Source organism: Mya arenaria, chromosome 4, assembly GCF_026914265.1.
Source record: "Mya arenaria isolate MELC-2E11 chromosome 4, ASM2691426v1".
NCBI lineage: Eukaryota > Metazoa > Mollusca > Bivalvia > Myida > Myidae > Mya > Mya arenaria.
The window spans coordinates 59,641,454-59,663,092 of NC_069125.1; the positions used below are offsets into that span (position 1 = coordinate 59,641,454).

Here is a 21,639-nt window from a genome sequence, read left to right on the forward strand (position 1 = left end):
CAACTAAAACTTTTTTATGTTTTGTTTAGTTAGAATTTATTCAAGAACAAAAAACCTGTTTACTAATACAATTATGTGTTTGTCTAAAAAGGAATAAACTGAATATCATTCACAAAAATCGCTTTACCAGAATGTTGGCACAAGCAAAACGAGCGAGACATAATCGTATTCTTACCGGAAACGTTACAAAATTATAATAGGGTAAACATATAGGCATAGCAGTTCTCAGTGTAATTACTGTAGTGGGTACAAGTAAAGCATTGCTCAATGTGATGTAAAGTTAGGTAAATACTTCAATATCCCGTATCCTCGCATGCCCGGCACTTTTTTGAATAGGTATGATTTTAATGGAGTTAATATTTTTGGGCATGGTTATCCCCATTGCTTGAGTGTCCAAGTCACCTTCCACAAGATTTACTAACTTTTTGAAGGTATCATGGTTGCTTCTGTCGTTTGTGTAAACATATAGGGCACTGTGTGGTAAATGGTATGTCCTAGTATTTAAATCACCAGAAGTAATTATAAGTCTAGAAAAGTTGTATGCTTTCAGAAACTTAAGCTGAAAATAATTGGCACGATCAAACATCTTAGCTTCAAAGTAAGTTTCTGAGTTTCCATCATATGCCATGTAGGGGTCGTCATGGCCACGCACACCCTTCATGTTGGTATGGATTGCAGCATCTGGATTGTCGCCCTTTGGAACGCTCAACAGCGAGGAGTTGAAGGCCTTACTGTCGCTGAAAAAGGCGTCCACTGAAGGCATCATTTTATATGCGAGAGATGAAAATCTTCCGAAATGCTGAAACAAGCTTTCACTCGAGTGAAATGGTGTGTTTTGGCCACGAGCTTTTCTCAGTTGTCCAATGAGCAAGTCACCGGGTTTGGTGTCAAAGCTCTCCAAAAACTTGTTAGCTATCCACTCTAAATCACTTGTACGAAATAGTTTTCCGATAAACCCTAATCTGGAAAATTCAAGCATGAACCAACTGTGGTTTCTATTGTTTCTATTGTTAATTTCCGCTTTGATCTTAAATGTATAATTATTAGCAACAAGAACGTCGTCCTCTAATTGAATATAATACTCCGATATATTCCTGCAATATAGAAACAAATAAGCGAAGTCTATATTCTGTTTTGACCTCCATATTGTTCTCTCCCTGCTGTCATGATGGTTCGAAGCTAAACGTTTAAACGACGGGTATATTGCAGGCGGCGGGATGATGACGCGAATAAATCCGGTGTTGAGATGTTCACGGAAACGCTCCTCGATCACATCTTGCACATGCGCGTTGTATGTAACGTTGCTGTCCACGAGAAGGACGACTATGGTTAAACATTTGCGGTACTCCTTGTTCGTTGCGGCCACCAGCGAGGACACAGTGTGAAGCAGATACAGTGAGTCAGTGTTAGGGCGTTGGACCGACGGAATGCCCACTGTTAAGAATCCTAAAAATTGAAACAGAATTAAAACCTGAAAATACAACCAACCGGGAACATTGTAATAAAGTTCAACTCTTTTTCAAATTAAAGTTTTCAGTGTTAAAAACAACAACATACGGACAGTATGCCAGCTACCTTTATTTGTGCGGGCTTGTCCGGCGACCACAGGATCAAACTCTGGAGGGAGGAAGCGAGCGCCGGTGGTCAGCAACGGAGGTGCTGCCTCTCCTGCAGGTGCTCGCACGCGGACAACAGTCTTTCCTCTTTCTTTTAAACTGATGGTGATGTTTCTTCTTAAATCCACTGGCTGGTTCGATAATGTAAGACGAAGTCCGGCATTCTGAAATACATAGGACTTGTAAGTCTGTAAACATTGCAAAGCATGTCTTATTCCATAATTGCAATTTAAAAACCCGTTCGTCCTTAGTCTATCGATAAAGGGCTAACAAACCTAACTTAAGAATTAATCAATAATAAGTTGCTAATAACAGTCAGCAGAACTTTGTATTGAAACAAAAGCTTATAATTATACTCGTATAAATGTATTAATAGTTCTTTTTGGTATACCGTTTGTAAGGGGCAAAAGGGTATGAATAAATATTTCAGCACGGATGTGCTTTAATGGCCATTCATTAGAAATAAACAGAACATCTTTACTGCATCTAGTCGTAATCAAATAACCATGTACAAATGCAATAAAAAGGTAAGAAATCAATCCATTTGGGATCAATGGTACTTAAACTGTACATTACCTATTCCCTGTAAAGACGGTAGAGTTTCAGCAATTACCTCCAATTTGCCTTTCAAAATATTTCCATCTGTTGACGCATCCAGGCTCTGCCACCAGTTCCAAAGATCTGGCCACTCGTGCTTGTCTGGAAGGAAATATTTTGATATACATATACAAACATTTACATACATTTAAGCGTCAAGCATATAGAAAAATCTACATAAGTGGAGGCCATGAATAATGCATACCAGATATCATACTGTTGTATTGATGTTCTCCACAGTAAAACTTATTTTGTTCGGTTGCTAGCCATGATTTTAAACCGAAAAATTCTTTTTTATATGAGCTACATGTATAACTGGCGGAAATTGACTCGGCCCTGACTGCAATTAAGGTGTATTCATTCTAACCCATATGAGAATCGACCTCAACTCCATGGATTAATGACGTAAATGAGTTCTTAACTGGTATTTCTGACTTTTCAACTACGCTAATAGTGATTGGAATAAGTGTTGATGAACAGGAAATCACTTTATTGATTTAATCGGTTAACGGGTAAAAGATTAAAAAGTGTCCTTAGGGAGAATAATATCCGTAAACATGTTAACATGTTCATGTTAAAACTAGATTGCGCCAACTTCTTACGATAAAGCACGAGCAACTATATAACACCCTTCGAAATAAACAGCGGTATGGGAGTCCTTCACTACCAGATTTTGTTTCAGGACTTTAAAGTACTTCTTCTTTATGGTACTACTTTTAAAGTTAAAGTCAATGTCCGATGAACTATTGAGCTCGAAAGCAAAACAGCTATGAAACAGGAAGAACATGTGAACACTACCGATTTTCTTTGTTGAAATACACTGACATTCTTTGTATGACATAAAATCTGAAATTCATGTTCCACGTAACCAAAAATCAATTCATATCCTCCCCATTCTTAAAAAAAATATCTTGACTTCCAAAAGGATCACAATAAATTACAAGTTTAGGAGTTAGAAAAAAACCCACTGAGAAAACAATTTTCTGTTCTGACGGATCCATTTTTAAAATTTTATATTTTTTCTTATTTCTTTACTTAAAATTATTAAATTCAGATATCTTGTAAAAAGCATTTATATTTTAAAAAGAACAGTCGCAACATTCTAAATTAATGATAAATTTAGACATGCGGAACGAATATTCAAATTTTTAGAATTTTTGACATGCTGCTTCTACTGGCAATCTCTCATGATTTTAATTGAATAGGTTGTATTTTACGTTGGTTAAACAAGTGAAATTTTAATTTAATGTGTATGTTTGTGCAGATTTGGGGAAATTAGTTATTTGAAATGGGCGTTTTGTAATAGTAAGATGATATGAATTAACATTTTAATGATTAAGAATGGTCGGAGTGAGCGTAACGAACGAGCCCTCCTTTATCATTAAGATTAAAATTCAGGTCATCTAACTGACTTAGAATCAAACCTCATTGGTTGACAAATTGTCAACGCAAAATCTGATGCAGGGATTGTGTATAGGAGTGGTGGCAGTGGGCGGACCTTTGAACACCCGCGAAAGATGAAATTCTTAATGATTCAGCCTAGTACTTAATGACTGCCTATCTGCAATTTCATTGGCTGTAAATGTAGGCTGTTTTTTAAAAATCTTTAGAATACAACCTACATTTTTAATTATAATGATTTTAATTCATGTCAACGTTTACATAAACGAGTAATTATTAATAGAGCAAGGAATAATTTAGGATTTGAAGTGGGGGACGCGGAGAAAGAAATCAAAAACAAATAAACAATGAGAGAATGACTGATAAACTGTTAACGGATCATTTTTTCGTCCGTGCCAATTATTTGTCCTTATGTAATATCTTTGCTTAGCATTTATACCATCGTGACTGTTTTATATACAAATGATACTTTGTGTTCAACTGAAGCTTCAAAATAGGACGACCTATATCGTTCTCTTAAAATATGCATTTTATAAGTTGCACGAAAAAAGTTAAACCTGGTTTAAAAGAATTTCACAACTCGTTAGACACCTACTGCACAAAATGGAAAATATGTCACCCAAACTACTTGCTTTTGTTGTTTTTAAATATTTATTTTTTTTAAAAACAGAACGGATTAACATTTTTTTGTTGTGGAACAGGGAAATTTGTTCTAGATCTTTAAAAGAAATGCACTCTTGGGCGAAAATTTGGTACTCGAAAAGTGTCCGAGGAGCCTGTGTGTAACGTCTACCGGTGCACTTAGCTTTCCTTTATTAATTGTCAATACAAAATAAATATTAATGTTTATTATATGCTTTCCAGTTGTTTATAGAGATTTATCAGTGAAATGAAATTGATAATGCACTGTTTTGATATTTTAGCCCACTCTCCATTCTAAATCAAACGTCAGCACGCACAGGGCTGGGACACAATTTCAACGACGTCATTTCCGAAATGACGTTACGTGCTCATGCAAATTAGCGCGTTTTTTTTTAAATGTTATCATTATAATGACCTTAAATCCATTTTTAGAGATAAAATAAAAATGAAAAAATTGTTGCTTCCCCACTCGTGAAATATATCTTTTAGTGCTAACTCGGTGAAAATCTATTACGGTCTTACACTGAAACAATAAAAAAATGTCCTGTGTCTCATTTTGATAGATTCATTTTAGAAAATGTAATGACCTTTTCAAAAGCATTTCTACATTCTTGGTGCGAAATCTGACCTCTTTGTTGACAAAGTGTTCGGCCATTTTGTTTTGTGGTGTATGTACTGTGCTACTGGTGTATATTATCAGTATGTATCATGTGTTTCCTTTCCGGATCGATAAATTCTATCCGAGGGCACGCGCGTAAGCCAGTGACGAGACTAGATCATTTTTGTTGAAAATTAAAGCAGAAATGCACTTCTGTTAATTTTACCAAAAATCGCGTGCGCCGTTGTTTATTGACGCCATAAAGCGTAGCAATTTTAGATTGCTAATGATGTCAAATAGTTCCCCTGAAAGGCTTGTTTTTGCTGTCGTTTTTTTTAATTATTAAAAGTTGTCCATACAGTATTTATAACGATAATTGATTGAGCTTTATTGAAATGGCATAATGTTTTCATTATCCATACAATGAAAGAAATAAGGAAAGGCACAATGCCTGTTCCAGCACTGGTCACGTGAACAGTACCAGGTATGCACGATTTTTTTACCCATGTCACATGATAAGGTACTGAACCAAACTTCTTACTAAAATCTGACAGAAAGGGAATAAGTAACAACTATTTGATAAGTTTGTTTTTTTTCTCTTTGAATAGCAAATAATGATACCTTTCAATAAAAATCAAGCATATACTGATAAAGATCTAGTATGTCTCCAGTAGGCTGTATCCAATTGGCCTAGCTTTCTATCAACGTAAACCAGGTACACTGTCATATCAATGGATATCACTTAAGTATGTTTTTCATTCTTAAAAAAGCGTACTTTGTAAATATAAACACATTGATTTTTAGAACTGGAACATGAATATTTTGTAGCTAGTTCTGGCTTCCATAACTTTAATGTTGATATATTTTTTTTGATGTTTACAACACATTAAAGTTATGGCGTAACCCCCATAGTAAAGTCAACCAGAATCAATTGAGTGTGATGATGCAATGCAATCACATGACCATGATGACGTCGATGGATTCTATTTATAGCATCGGATTCACATTGTTCATTTAGTTGAATCCAATTGCAGTAAGGCTTTAAATACCTTTTGATAAGTAAAAACAATTTATTTATTGCAAATTTGTTATTACTTATTTATTAATTATTCGAAATAGAAAAAATAACATCAAAATAAACACTAGGTCACATGGGTATTTTCTAAAAATCTTGGTGTCACGTGATTAAATTTGAACACAACTATGACCTAGATAAGGAATGCTTGTAATAGGATTTATTAAAATGCTAAATCAACTATCTTTAAAGCGTTTTTTGGTTTTGAAAATGAGTTTGTGAACTACATTTTACTTCATTAACCTAAGGATACAGCTATTTTGTCTGTACAATGCATACAAGTGAAATAACAGCGTGACATAAAAATGTCACGAATTCTGGTAGGGTTTGGATACGGCGTTCTCTTCAGCGAACACATCCATAAAGGTAATATATAACGTGTTCGCTGAAGTTCTTTAGCTACTTTGTAGCATGTGACATTTCATTTGAAAATGTTTAGTATTTCCCAAATTATGCAAGAAAAACCTCCTTTTTCGGGCGAAAAGGGGTTCCAAACAATGAAGACAATGAGATAACAACCTGCATGTTGGAGAAGATGAATAGTCTGAAGGGCGGTGGCGAGTAACAGAAGGACGAACAACCCTTGAAGCGTCACCTGTCTCCGCCAAAGTCGCATTCTCGGTGTCAAGGCTCAACTGTCACTACAAATTATGTAAAAACTTGATGACGTCATGCAGAAAATTACGTCACTCATGTACTTATTATTGTAAATTGGTTGTGTGTACTTCCCTAAACGCAGTGATCTCCCCTATGGCTCTGCTTGGTATGGTTATTATTGTGTTTGCCCCTTTAAAACAAATATTTATATATATTTACAATTCTTAGGCATTGACCAAGTCTTGTCCGCCCAATACCCTAAGGACGCTTTGATCTAAGACCATGCCACTTCACTGACAGGCTGGCTTTGACGGGTAGATGACCTCTTTGTATGCCTGTACATAGCTCAAAGATCAATGCCCCGTTCAACAGTGATTCGAAACGTTCCCGCGCATTTACGTATAATACATATATATATATTTCTAGCACACCAGATAGGCATTTCCGGTGAATTTAGCCGTGCTGGAAAATTCCATCTGGCACCCCCCCCCCATGCCAGATGAGTCACGCGCTGTACACGACCTAATACTTTTTATTTATTTTATAACGCGCAGTAATTTGTATTCACTGCATACGCCAATAAGTTCCTTCGCTATCACGTCTTTTAAGGCTTATTTTGTTTTGTTTTTAAGGAATATTTTGTAAAGTTTATGTTTATGGAACTCATCTATTGAAACCTCATTACTATGGTTACATTAAGTGTTTAATAAAAGAAATTGAAAGTATTACGTCACAGCGCGTGACTCATCTGGCATGGGGGGATGCCAGATGGAGTTTTCCAGCACGGCTGAAATCACCGGAAATGCCTATCCGGTGTGCTAGAAATGATTTATATTGATATGCGGTCAATATGTCAAAGGTCATGGCCGATAGGGTATTTACACTGTTTTTTTTTACTTTAATATATCTCATAAATAGCTTGACATAGTACCATGGAACTTCAGCTGCATGCTGTGTTTGACCTGCACGCGTATTAGGTCAAGGTCAAGTTTATTGGTGTTAAGTGTGTATTCATTCTAACTAAGGAAGATGACCTACGAATATGAAACATAAGTTGTAGGTCGCACTTTACCGGTAGATGATCCATTTTGGGGTAAAAAGGGTCAACAAATTATATCAGTGTTCTAAAATATTGACCACATAATAATGATATAATGCAGTTTAGTCTGGGATCACGAAACTTCAGTGCTATGTCGTAAGTAGCTAGTAAAATTGATAATTTAACTAATTTTGAGAAAATTTAATAATTATCAAGGGAGGGAACTCTTTCTTAGCGCCGAATGTTTAATTGTCCGCCCTTCTTTATTTTGGCGCCTTTCTCACTTGTTCTCTAGTTTTAATCCGGTTCGGACGTGTGTTTTCTTTGTTCGTTGCCAGAAATGGCGGATACTGGGGCTCGTCCCAAAGAAAAAGTATCAAAGCATACTGCAAGCATTCAAGATCAGCTGGTTGGTCTTGAAAATGAAGAGGTGCGTTTGAAATCAGACTTACAAAAGCTGACGCCAAAGAAACCCTCTCCTGATGTTAATTTACGTGATGAACTTTTGCGTGAGCGTGCGCGGCTTCAACAGCTGGTTGAAGACCGTCGTCAGTCGGCTGAGACTCGAAGACTGCGTAAAGAGATCGAGGAGCTACGACGCCAACTTGATGACGTCGACATAGCAGATAGCAGCAAGTCAGCCTTCCCAGAGTTTGGCCCGAGAGGCCCCGACACAATTCATGATCTGCGAGCTTCTGAGGTGCTTAACCGGAAGGCGGATATAAAAATGCCTACAGAGATCAGCGATTCCTTAGAAGGTATCCATCATTCGCAAAGTTCTCAGAAAATTAAGTCTGGTAAAGTCAATAAATGTGCAGACATTCAAGTTAAAAAAACTCAACTTTGGCCTCATTCCTTTGTTCCGAGTCAACTTTGCCAACAATCAGAAATTGAATATAATGATCTCTCTATGACCCAGTTTGTAGCCGGCTATTGTGCGATAATCTCACATTTATTCACCACGGGCACGAGGGATTCGCTCGCGGAAATCAAGCGTAGAGTGGTACATTTGAAATCTCTAATGTGTTTTGCTCATGTGTATCAGTGGACATGTATTTTGAACATTCACCAAGAGGTGCTTATTGATATAGAACGTGGCAATAGATCTTGGAATGACAGTTTTTCGGACATAGAGAGCTTAAATCTCCTGTTAGATCGAAGTAGTACCAGTGCTAGTCTTCGAACAACGGCTGGATCATCATCAACCTCGAACGTAACGCCAGGTAAACGCACATGGTTTTGCTCTAAGTTCCAAAAGGGCGAGTGCTCCAAGACATCCCCACACTCTGCGCGGATAGGTTCGGAGATACGTACAGTGAAGCACGTTTGCGCCACGTGCTTTTTGAAGGATCGGGAACTACGAGACCATCCAGAGAGCTCTGCGTCATGTCCCCATAAACAAGCCTGACTACCGTATCATCAAACATCAAGAACTGAATGTATTGAGCTATGTCATAATCCTTTTCGTGTTCAGGGTTGTGAACCGTCCTCAGCTTCGTCAGATACGTTTTCGTCATATCCGGATTATATGTGTGTTGAACAGTCAAATCGCATTGCGTCTAGCGATTGTATGTCTCCGACGTCTTCGTCGTTCGTCCCTGAGAGATCATGTTCGTCTATGCACTCTCACGTAAATGTTGCTTGTGATCTTAATGCTCGTGGCGATATCAATTGTTCAGTGAACCATAAATTTCAAGATATTTTAAAGCTTCATGATATTGTGTTTAATTCAGGTGTACCGAATTACAAAGGTGTTAGGATACCGTTGAAGACAAACTGGAATATTTCCTTTTTGCGGTCAGTTCTAATAGATTATCATGATTATGAAATATGTGATTTTCTTGAATATGGGTTTCCTATTGGATATTGTAAGGACATTTCACCAGTATCGGACAGTATAAATCACAAAGGAGCTACCAATTTCCCGCTGGATGTTGATAAATTCATTGACACTGCAAACCGTGAACTGTATTTTTGTTATTTGGAAGAAAAACTTGAAGTTTTTAGCTGACACAAAGCTGGTATATATTGGTAATTGACTCCGCGATTATACAATTGATTTTCAGCGACCTCCGTCATAACAGATCGTTTTTCAACAAAAATCGGTCATCGTTTGATCCCAAGTAGATGATCCAAATCTTTTTTTTCGGAGTCAGTAGGTCAAAAGTACATGTTATAGTGCATTTGGTTTGTTTTTTTCCTTGAAGGATCCCATTATTTGAAATAAAACTGAACAAATTATTGAAACACACATTCCCGATTACCCAACAAGCGATCCGATTTCTGTGGTACGCTAGGATTCAAAATAAAGCGAAAAAATGAATGGATTTTCTCGTTACGGAGAAGTTATAAAAGCTCGCCAAAATTCGCGTTATAAATATTCCTACACTTGTTTTTGATTGTTTGTATTAAATAGCAGCTCGTGTAGATCCTTTATGTATGCGTTCACTATGTAATGATTTCTTAACTGGTGTATCAATGAAAAACTACTAGCACACAAGAGGTAAACTGACCGAAATGAGCCGTTATCTTAAAAATATGTGCATGTATGTAAATACTTTTTGAAAACAATTATATTAAAAGTAGTAAATTATATCAGTCTCTACATGAGTATATGTAGTGTGTGATTACTTTGCTGGTATTTTTATCATAATAATAATAATAATAATAATAATAATAATAATAATAATAATAATAATTATTATTATTATTATTATTATTATTATTATTATTATTATTACCACCACCACCACCACCACCATCATCATCGTCGTCGTCGTCGTCATCATTATCATCATCATCATCACCATCGCCATCATCATCATCATCATCATCATTATCATCATCATTTTTTATTCGAGTAAAACACTAACCTTATCGCACGCATCTTCCTCAAACCAACGATTGTTCACTGTAACATTATGGAGTTCCACCGATATAACGTAGGTAGCCGCTGTATTTTATATTCGTCTTTCCCTCTGAAACCTCCGTTGAAATCATACAGTTTTCCGATGAGACGGGCTGTCACTATTTCCAGTGGTATCAAAATGCAATAAGTCTCATATGCAAATAATTTCTTTTTCCCAGCATTACAGCAAAACTCAAAATATCCGACTTATTTCCCTGAAATCAATACCCTCTACGATCCGACGTTGATCTAAGAAATCGAACGATGTTTAGTCTAGTTAAACGGTATATGGCGAAAATACAATATTAATATAACTTGCATTCGGACAATTTGCAATATTTTGCAAAACGTTTAAGTCCACATTGTTAAACAGTGGTGTTTAATACATAAAAGTGTCAACATAAATGGTTAAGTATTGTAATTTTATGTACATGAAACGCACTATGAGCTATTTAATTGAATGCAATGTGTTTCAAACCGTTACATTCTCAGTTAAATTATGATTCACTATCACAGCTAAATTGTAAAGAATTGTTTATTTCAATATATATTATATTGCTTTTAACGAAATTAGAACGCAGAAAATTGTTTTTGCTTTATTCGTGTCATTTTCCATTATAAACTGTGTATTCAACATTATATTAATGAATGTTCAGTATAATGAAATTTAATTTAGTAAAAACTTGAAGCGTTGTTCCGCTATATCCTTGTAGCGAGGATTTTTGGTAGCGATTCCCAAAACTCGTAACATCCTACATATTCTGATTGTATAACTGAAACTCGGTTGATAGTGTACACGCTGCGGCTGCTGCTATTGGCGATGATGACTGCGACGATGATGATGTCATCGATGATGATGATTCAAATATGACTTCATATGACCACAAGACAGAAGCAAAACACAAAGGTATTCAAAAGGTACATTGTCGTTAATAAAATACTAAAGCAGGGACAATAGAAAGGTGAAAAGGAACAAGTTAACAAACAGTACATTCTTTGTAACATTGACGAAAGCTGGCATTGATAACAGAAACGGCAATTGTAGCCGTGCGCCATGTTTGTTTCTAACAATATGTTGACACTTTGTATCTTTGTTGAGAGACATGGCCTTTTCTTATAATGTACACAAACTGATTTATAAATACGAAAAATAAACATCAAGCCGTGTCATAATAAGTTTTAATATTGGTTATTTTGTGAAAACCTAACAGTCGACCCTTGGTTTTCTATTTCCTCGTAGAGCGGGTTGGTTGAGTGGAGGCTGGCAGAGTAACGCCGCCTGGAGCTCCGCCATTTATGGAGCAGGTAGCCTACCACCACGAGGGTGACCGCCACGCACGCGGCAGCCACACCTACAAACGCCTTCCCGGTCACGCTAAGCGAGTCGCCAGCCTCACTCGCCTCATGATGGTGCAGAGATTGCGAGTCTTTGATAAAAGCCGGGGTTTCTGAGATGGTTGATGGTAAATCTGACGTTACTGTTTGGGTTCGTTGTTTCGATACAGGTGTCTTTATCGGCGGATTCGTTTCCGTCATGGTCGGTGTAGTTCTGCTGGTTGTTGTGATTGCTTTCTTAGTAACGGTGTTTGGTTCGCGCGTGGTTTGTTTCTTGCTCGTGATTGCCGTCGTTGTTGTTGTTTTCATAACTGTCGTTGTTGTTGTTTTCATGACTGTCGTCGATGGCATGGCTGAGGTCGGAGAGAGGTCTTGAAATAAAGATAAACATGTTTGAAGTGTTTCATGGTAGTATACAGGATTAGTAAGATTCGACCTTCATTACGTTTCTTTGTTATCAATTTTATAATACTGTTAAAACAAGTTTACTGTTCTAGAAGGAGTGTGTAAAATCATCTGAAAAACGTTCTAAATTTTGTTAAATGACAAAAAAATCAACTCATTTCGACGGTGTTTATAGTCACCTTGGCACTCGTACAGGGAGACGTCGTCGATGGCGAAGTCGCTCCTGTAGCTCGTCCCTCGGATTGCCCGGAACCAGATCTGAAGGTGCGACAGTACTTTACTAAATAAGAGTGTTCATAAAGTATTTTGAAATGATCATGAATCTGCATTAATATATAGCGAATCGTTGATGTACTGATCAAACATTTCATCATTGGTTGCTTCCCTTTTCTAGTTATACGAACAGAATAGAAGCCCAAATAATGTTTGGCTTGAGGGCAAGTGTAAGAATGAAATTCTGCGCAACCTGAAAGGGTTTGTCTAGCGCTGGCACTTCTATTGTCTGGTTCCACCAGTCTGAGCCCTTGTTGTGATCAACGGTGAATTTGGGAACCAGACCCGCCAGGCCGCGGGTGCCGTCCGGTCGGACGTAAACCTCAAGCCGGCCGATATCTGTAAACAAAAAACTTTTTTTTAAAATATGTATGGTAAAACCATGAAGCTGATTAGAATAACGTAGTTGCATATCATATTAGCAAAGGCGATATGGCATGTAGTTTAATGTGCTTCTTACGGGTAAGCAATAACGGTAGCATATTTGCAGCTATTGCATGGTCGCTTCCATTTTCGGGACAAGCGTCGATCACCTATTGCTTCCCTATTCAATACAGTTGCAACAGATTGTAATCAATTATGTTATCTTAATAATTAATTTAACTTGATATAGTTTAAATCAGTGAATGTTGCACAACTATTGATTCAACGAGTAACCAGAGGGTTAAATTTAGACCTACCCTTCTCCCCTAAGATATGATACCAGAATGAGAAGCAGCGACGGCCCCAAGCGGCCGGATACAGCGGTGATTCCAGTATAGCGGTGTGCTCAAACTTGTCGGAACCGGAACTCTCGAAGTACAGGTAGTGGCCTGCAATAGTTTCATTTAAATAGGGATATGCGTATTAGTAAGCATTATTTATACTTAATGAATCTATGTGGACTTCTTCATCATTTATACATGGATGCATTTAATAGCATATACTAACATCATATTCAATGTAGTTTCAAATTGTATCACGTAAGATAATAATTGTCTATTAGATATATCCGGATAAAAAACAACCATAACAAAACTATTACAGCATGGTATGAAAAGATGACTCATTGAAATGATATTTACAAGCGAATACAGGTGGGGAGGGGTCGTCAAAGTTAAATTTTTATCTAAATATTAAAAAGAGAAAAAAGTACGCCAAAATGCACCATTTCGAACTAGTTACCCCCTCCCCTGTGAACACTTCATGTCACAAGCTGACGCCCTTAAGTTACGCCTCCTCTAAAGTCAACTCCCGGGCTCGCCTCTGATATTATCATAACAATCTATAAATAGAAAACCTGTTCACGGAAGTAAACAAGAACAGTCCTCAAAGATCTGGTAAGTGATGAAGAAAATCTGAAACTGATTGGATTGTGTGTTTTTTTCTGCAGGAAAACACTCCATTGCTTAATATCAATTGGTACAAAACCTACAGCACCCACCTGTTCCCTGTGGCCCTAAAGTGTGGTCGTGGTCGGGTCCGGTCCTCTTTGTGGGCGTACTTCCAGTGTGCCAGATCCACTCCTCGTGGTCCGCGTCGTTCTGGTTCCAACCACACAGGTCCGCCGCCTCGAAGTCGCACGCCGTCGACGGCTTCCATGCTGACAAACAGATTTAAGCGCTGATTTTAAACGCTATAAATGCTCTATCATGAGAAGGACGGGGAGGGTGAGGAGGAAAAGAATGATGATGATGATGATGATGATGATGATGATGATGATGATGATGAATGATGATGATGAAAAATGATGATGATGATGATGATGATGATGATGATGATGATGATAATGGTGGTGAAGTGGCAGACGAGGTCATGGTATTTATGATTCTTACACTGAGGAGTGAAGGAGAAGATGAAATCTTGTAATTGTGACGATAATTAATAGTTACGAGAACAAAAGCTACGACAATGATGCGAGTTTGAACATAGGATATTAAAGGATGACGGGCAAAAAACCCGGTTGATGAGCTAATGTCAGAACAACTAGAAATAGAGTGTCAGAATTTAAATACATGTATAACAATGCAAATCGGAAGTGCTCAATTCAACATTTAATGGCCTATATTGAGATTAAAGAACAATATCAATTTCATTAACGAGATTGTTGAGTGTTCCTGTTGTCATACTTCCTGATGACTGGTAACCACTGACAAATAATGTTAAATGAGTAATAGTCATTTACGACCTATATTGTTTCTTCTTGTTGTTGTTTTTTTCGTTTTTAATGCGCGTTGCCATAAAATGTCTTATGTTCGAATCCATTTTGATTCGGATTCATATGATTTCACAACACAATATTAGCTCATTAATGTGTCATATATAATGTATCTCGTATAAATCATATGGAATACAGCAGAAATAAGCCCACATGTGCCAGTCGATTATTTATCTTTTTTGGCAGCAAATAAAAATCAAAGCGCTGATAGCGCTGCATGAACAGGGTTTTATACGGGTTTTCACCATTATGTTTCACGATCATGTGTGTATTAATAAGGTGCTGATATGTAGCACAGTGAATCTTAGAGTCCCCGTGTAAACCAACCACAGGGGCCGCTCCAGGTTTATTGAAGCATGAATAAAATAAAATTATAGTTATCAAATACTTATATGTTTGTATGTTAATAATTTTCTCATTTCTTTTTTTTGTGGCCATCTATGTGATATTTGATGTTAATTTTGGCCAAAAGCATGTATTTGCTGATATTACCAATAAACTGAAACTGAAACAAACGGAAACATGATGGTAAATGACAAATTAATATTTTATTGACAATATAGTCAGTGTCGCTGTGTAACCAGACAAACCAGGATGGAGAATGTAACCAATCCGAGCATTAGACTTCATCATATGGTGTTACAATACGAGTAAGGCTTGCCAAGGATTTATTAACCAGAGAAATAAAATAGAAATTGGTTGATTAGTCATGGTGAATTTAAAAGATACACTAAAACCGTTTCCGGTTGGTAATTAGATGTTGGCATAAACAAAGACTATACTAATTATTAAATTGAAAAAGATCCTTTTCAGGGCCACTGTTAAAATTTCAAATAGTATTTTAAAATGATACATACATTATTTACATAAAACATGGATTCTGACCCGAGAGGAACGATAAATAGATAATGTGCAACGGCTGGTGAATTATTGCAACAGCATTGAAACAAACACCACGAAGCCTTCCTCCCCGTAAATGTGTGGGGTTTAATAATAGAAAATGAAAATATAAAAAATGGTGAATGCTTGTGCTATTCCCAACCCAGAAAATGAAATGTATACTAATCAAACTTTACTCATTAGCAAGAGTTTGCCTATGTTTGCCTTGTTATTCACAAAACAACTTCGAAAATACAACATATTCTAGAGAAATAATTTCTTAATTAAAATGATCAAAATTAAAATAATTGCTTTCAAACAATTGTAAATGAAACACCTAAAAAAGTTATTAAATCCGTGATATTTTCTGATATATACACCAAACCAGCAAAAAATATAACTCAATTCATTTCAATGAAATGCCATTTTCAAAAAAAATGAATACACAAACATATGTACACTTTAAAAAGTATATAAGGCCACAACAAATTGATCATTTGTTCGTTGGATTTGCCGCACTTAAAATTCGAAAAAAAAAAAAAAAAAAAAACTTTAAAAATGTTCTCTGTGTTATTTACATTTTCAATCTTCTGCAACGTCAAAGTCACTACAACCTTATCATGTTCTTTAAGAAGTTCAAATTTAGACCTGACCCAAAATTTGGAAATGCTCAAATGTTGAATTACTCTGGCAAGTCTAAAAAGTCTTCCAATAATTGCACGTTACTATGAGGAATGTTGTCTTTACAATATATCCACGTTTAAATTGAACTTAATAGTTAAGCACTGGATCTTATTGCCATTTGTTAAATATTGAGACAGATTTTCATGTGATACAATCAAAACCTTTTCATTTATAACTGAGAACCTATATTTGCAATTAAAAAGCATTTCTTGACATAATTGTATGATTAATTTGGAAAGAAATAAACTTTTTTTATATTTTTTTTTAATTTTTCGCTTTGCGCTCGCCTCTGAAATGCCTTAATTTTAAAAAAAAAAGTTGTTTTTTTTCGCTCGCTCGCTCCTACTTTTTTTTGGCAAAATCCGTAGAACAAATGATCAATTTGTTGTGGCCTAAAGTCTTGAAAAACCTTTAATTTCAAAACTTATTTGTTTTCCTTCTTTGTCTGTATAGTCAGCAACTCTCTTCTATTTCTATATCGTCAGCTAACTCGTCAGCACTTTAGTACGTGCCTGTCAATATGGCGTGCGGTTGTTATTCCCACGTGGGCTATCACGTGATGACTGTGCGCATGGGATGAGATCATTGTGTCACATGATTGAATGATGCGCTTTGAGTGGAGAGTAATTATTTGTTTACGTTTTGAAGTTCATTCCATTTTGGGCGCAGGGATACTACTTTACTATCATCTTTATCTAAGTTCAACAAATCAAATGATTAAAATAGATATTGCGTAATGATTGCTTCTTGCTTTGTCAAATCTAGCACGGTTATTGGAAACATAGCTTGCAATTTATATAGTCCGCACTTTCTCAAACTATATTTTTGGTGGTAAAGAGGCAGACGGCACTTGTTACTATTAATAGGCATTTCATAGGACCATAGGTAAGTAATAAAAATTCTTACGTTCACACCGAGGGATGTCCTCGCTCCACGTGGTTCCGTTGCACGTGACCTGGTAGGCGCCGTTTAGTCGGAAGTTGACATCGCATGAAAACTTGAGCAGCGCGTCTCCCACCTCCGCACGAACACGTAGATGTGGGCGTGGTAATGGCTTCCGACACGTGGGAGCTGCACATATACCATGATGTTTTGAGCTGTTGTTTGTGGCATTTTTCAAAAATCGATTTGTGAAATAAACGATTATTTATACGTTCTGCTTCATGAAATTTAGTTAAAATAATTGTTAATAAAATTTTAAAATGGTACCAAATTGGTAAAATGTCATTATTGATTAAGGGAACATTTTAAGCCACTTAATAAAGTAAAAACATCTACTCGTTTATCCATTCATGGTTACTTTACCTACCAACACATAACGGTGGTGGGGGCGTCCACTGTCCGCTCATGCAGGCGATCGAGGGCGGCCCAAGCCGCGTGAATCCAGAGTCACAGGTAAACGTGGCACCCATGTTCCCCGGAAGTATGGAGTAGTCCCCGTTGGGTACGTCCAGTGCCTGAGTGTTGCAGACCGACCGGCGACCTGGCATAGTCCCAGACGTTTTTAACTGATGTTAATTTTTCATTTCATAGTAAAAACAACAACAAATAATAACAACATTATCATTATCATACTCGTTAGCAAGATGTCACCCTTACACTGTGGCCCTATATGAAAGGAGGTGGGGAAAATAGAAGTAAGATTTTTTTTTTAATTAAGCCATTTTAGGCAACAGGCATATATAACTAAGTTATGATCGAACGATAGCTTTAAAGAATAATGGGCTTTCCTTACTATAATTAAAACAAATAATTATATATAAACTAATCTTACTTATATATATATATTGTTTGGCTATTGGGAAGGGGCATTCTTCAAATATTCCGACCCTTTTACACCACGTCCAATCTAGGAAACGCCGCTACTCACTTTTGATTAAGCATTCAAGTAAATGATCGTCATATTGGAAAAACAAATATACATGTATCTCAAAATAATAAATAAATCTATAATTGTAAATTTTACAGTGTGACCACATTAAACTAGAGCTATTACTAGATGTGATTAATATCCCCACCCGATGCCTAAGGACCAACGGGCGGGACAAGTTATTATATAAAAAATACAAAGGGTAATAACACTTTAAAAAACATACACTAAACAATGTTTCTTTCGCACAGCACTTCTCAAGTTCTCATCAAAAAATGAACACTTAATGTGTATGAAGGTTAAATTCAATACCTCAAATAAATATGGAGAAAAAAATACTTGTACTGATGTCCCGACTGACGAACGGACCTATGGACGGACAGACGGGACAATGTGATTCCAATATAGCCCTACCGCCAAATGCTGATGGAATATAACGTATATAAAATAAGTAGAAATCCTACCCGGACTTTTACGGAAATTGCTTCTATTTCCTGACCCCTTTGTAGTAGGGCATGGACAGGTAATGTGAAAAAGTCCATGAAACAGAAACAGCTGGGGACAGTGCTAACGTAAAACATCACACGAAAACGCACCAAAACATTAATATTGCTCCGGTGGGTGGTTATAAAATTGTACCCGGGTACCTGCAAAAATGTAACCGATACTTTTCATGCCATAATATGAAGGCCCGCATGATTTTATGAAATGACTACGCTGAGCCAGAAGTGCATGAACAATATTAAAATACAAAGTACTATAATATGCTTGGGTTATAATATGCACAAACATTCGGTCGCATTCCCTGGTTTTATCGCTCCCTTGTCATTTATATAATAATCATATGAACAAAAATATGTCTCTTCTTGAATAGTGTATAACGAAACGGATCTTAACAAGGAAATACAGCTTTTTTTACAGGATTTTAAGTGTGTTAACTTGCTCACTTAATACAACAGTCGTTATATGCTCATTGACTTTAATCTTCCAACATAATCTAGATGTAAATTGTACAGTATATAGAGCAGTTTTAGTGGCTAAAGTTAACTCGTGGAACGCTAGACTTTCAGATGATCTAGACTTCCAATTAATTAGAATACTATGCAGGATCGTCATTTCGCATTGTGAGGGGCGACACCTTCACTTATAAGTACACTCGATACATAACATCGTTTGTAATCATTCTCTATCAAATGTTATATTACTTAATTGCTCTATAACTCACCACTATAGTGATAGCCAAATCTGTGACACCCATTTGGGTATCATATACATGCACATATTACTCATAGCGACGTATGTTTTTACTTAAAACTGATTCTTCTTACCTCGATCTGGTGTGGACACACATTGTATGGTCGTTTTACGGTAACATAGTGTAAACATTAACACATAAATGTAAGGAAGTTTTAATATGTCCATTGTTTGAAAAATAACTGCTGTATAGAACTAGAAGATACTGCACACATACTTGAAACATCACAGCTATATATATGTTGACATCCATATAACGCCACTTAATATACAAGTGTTACATACTCGGGGAGGCTAACAGATTCTACACCGAAAAGGAAGTATAAGCTTATTACGGTTAAAGCCCATGACTCACTGTCGTCACTGTTATTTTTCCAGGAACGTCCTTCAAAATTAAAATATATTTAGGCCACACCAAATTGATATTTCGTTCCGCGGATTTACCGCTCCTATTTTTTTGAAAATGTAAGCACCTCCATTTTGATCGCCAAGCAGATTTTTTCAGGTAATAATTCATTAAAAGGCTAAAAATAATCAAGAATAATTTTTCTACGCTAGTTTTCGTGTTTTTGTAAAGGGAAGTTACCGATGCGTAGTGTTTTTATACTGTATATCGATCGGTTTACCATGGGTTTCAATAAATTCAATCAAAATGGCGGGTTGCGGTATAAACAATGTGGCTCGAAGTTTGGAAATTAAATCTTATTTTTGACAATAAATATGTTTTGAGCATGCTTGAAGTCATTGTTGATCGTCTCATGCACTAAAGGATCATTATTTAAAGCAATCATTATGCAATTAAGCATGTGTATCTGAGACTGGTAGCGATTATATTGCGTAATTAGTGACTCGTTTTGAATGGAAATCGGAATGATCAACTTAGTACTATTTTATTCAAGTCATATAACAAGAGACCAAAATTTTACCTCGTTACGACAGGTCAACTTAACTGGAACATGAGTCATTGTTTGGTTAAAATTGATGTATCAAGCTCATTTGATCAAATTCTGACAAAACAACAGTTTTGAAGAAATATCTTTTCACAAATAGCGATATAAACACTGGTCTTGATATACCTCAACATAAATAAGCCTAAGTTTATTACCTTATATTTTGTTTTTATTTGCAGCATAATCCGGGATTGTAATGCACTTGTCAATTGTAACCACTGCCCCGCCTATCCTTCGCCCTTGTTCCAGGGGTATACCGGGGACAGCAGAGGCAATGGGCTGCGTTTTTACCTTTCAGGTGGCCCCGAAATGCCTAGTGAATGTGGTTTTGTCTTCATATTGAAAATAGTCTGGAAAGGGCCTCACTTAGAGGGGTTGCGGTGCCATTTGGCAGGGATTTTACCAGCAGTGTGTCCCTGCAGGTCGGGTATTTTACCCGGGTTTTGAGAGACCGGAAGTCAAAGTCCTCGCTATTCCGGACTTAAAGGGGGAATATACAATTGGCTGTTGCATAAAAACATCTAAATGACCAAAAAAGTACTCTGAAAAATACCCTTGTTCTTTTTGTTTTAATAAGCACATGTCATTGCATTTCCTTTGATAATAAAAACAAAATATAGTCTAAAGTTATATGGAGTCTGATGTTTGATGATGCCTATCTAAGTGATCACTTTTTACAAATCCAAAATCAATCTTAAGTTATGTCTAAATACAGTTGCATATGATGTTAAACTGATTCAGGTAGATTTATATAAGTCGTTTCAAACTTTTTACTAAAAGCAGGGTTATTTATTATTATGAATGATCGTCATATTAAAGTACATTTTAATTATATAAGAAATTAGATTTATCCATATAATGTTTGTACTAAACACGGATGAATAAATAGTATGTATTCCGACATTTTCCCAATGTCCATTAGAGGTTCAGTTCAAGATGGCATTAAAATGGGTTTAAGGGCAATTATTTCTTTCTTATTTATATTGAATATAAGGAAAAATATATTTTTCGCTCTTCGCTCGCTTAGGTTTTTATGAAAACTGACAAAAAAAAAATTTTTTTTTTTTCGCTCGCTCGCTCCAATTTTTTTTGCAAAAATCCGAGGAACTAAACATTGATTTGGTGTGGCCTTATAAATAGTGACATGTCACATATTTTTCATGGTGAAAACTCTGTATGTATAGGTTCTAAGAAGCAATGGGTTGAGTTCATCACATACATGCACTTTAATTCAAATGCGTGAATTCCGAAACTTCCTCAAGTATATAGTGTTTGCGTAGGGAAAAACCCCAAAACCCTCGAGCCATGATTAATCATTT

At 36.4% G+C, this 21,639-nt stretch overlaps 2 protein-coding genes across 2 annotated transcripts; both read right to left on the reverse strand.

Moving 5' to 3' along the window:
* Window positions 1–70: 70 nt before the first annotated feature.
* LOC128231735 (alpha-1,6-mannosyl-glycoprotein 4-beta-N-acetylglucosaminyltransferase-like) lies at window positions 71–10,860 on the reverse strand. The gene is made up of 5 exons (XM_052944876.1): window positions 10,439–10,860; window positions 6,449–6,570; window positions 2,230–2,315; window positions 1,576–1,780; window positions 71–1,446 (listed from the first exon to the last, which is right to left on the reverse strand). The coding sequence occupies exons 2-5, from the start codon at window positions 6,543–6,545 to the stop codon at window positions 281–283; spliced, it is 1,554 nt and encodes a 517-aa protein (XP_052800836.1). The 5' UTR covers window positions 6,546–6,570; window positions 10,439–10,860; the 3' UTR covers window positions 71–280.
* A 196-nt stretch (window positions 10,861–11,056) lies between these two features.
* Window positions 11,057–19,689, reverse strand: LOC128231736 (MAM and LDL-receptor class A domain-containing protein 1-like). The gene is made up of 8 exons (XM_052944879.1): window positions 19,445–19,689; window positions 17,556–17,729; window positions 17,153–17,317; window positions 13,910–14,068; window positions 13,167–13,298; window positions 12,680–12,825; window positions 12,393–12,471; window positions 11,057–12,179 (listed from the first exon to the last, which is right to left on the reverse strand). The coding sequence occupies exons 1-8, from the start codon at window positions 19,536–19,538 to the stop codon at window positions 11,653–11,655; spliced, it is 1,476 nt and encodes a 491-aa protein (XP_052800839.1). The 5' UTR covers window positions 19,539–19,689; the 3' UTR covers window positions 11,057–11,652.
* Between the last annotated feature and the right edge of the window lie 1,950 nt (window positions 19,690–21,639).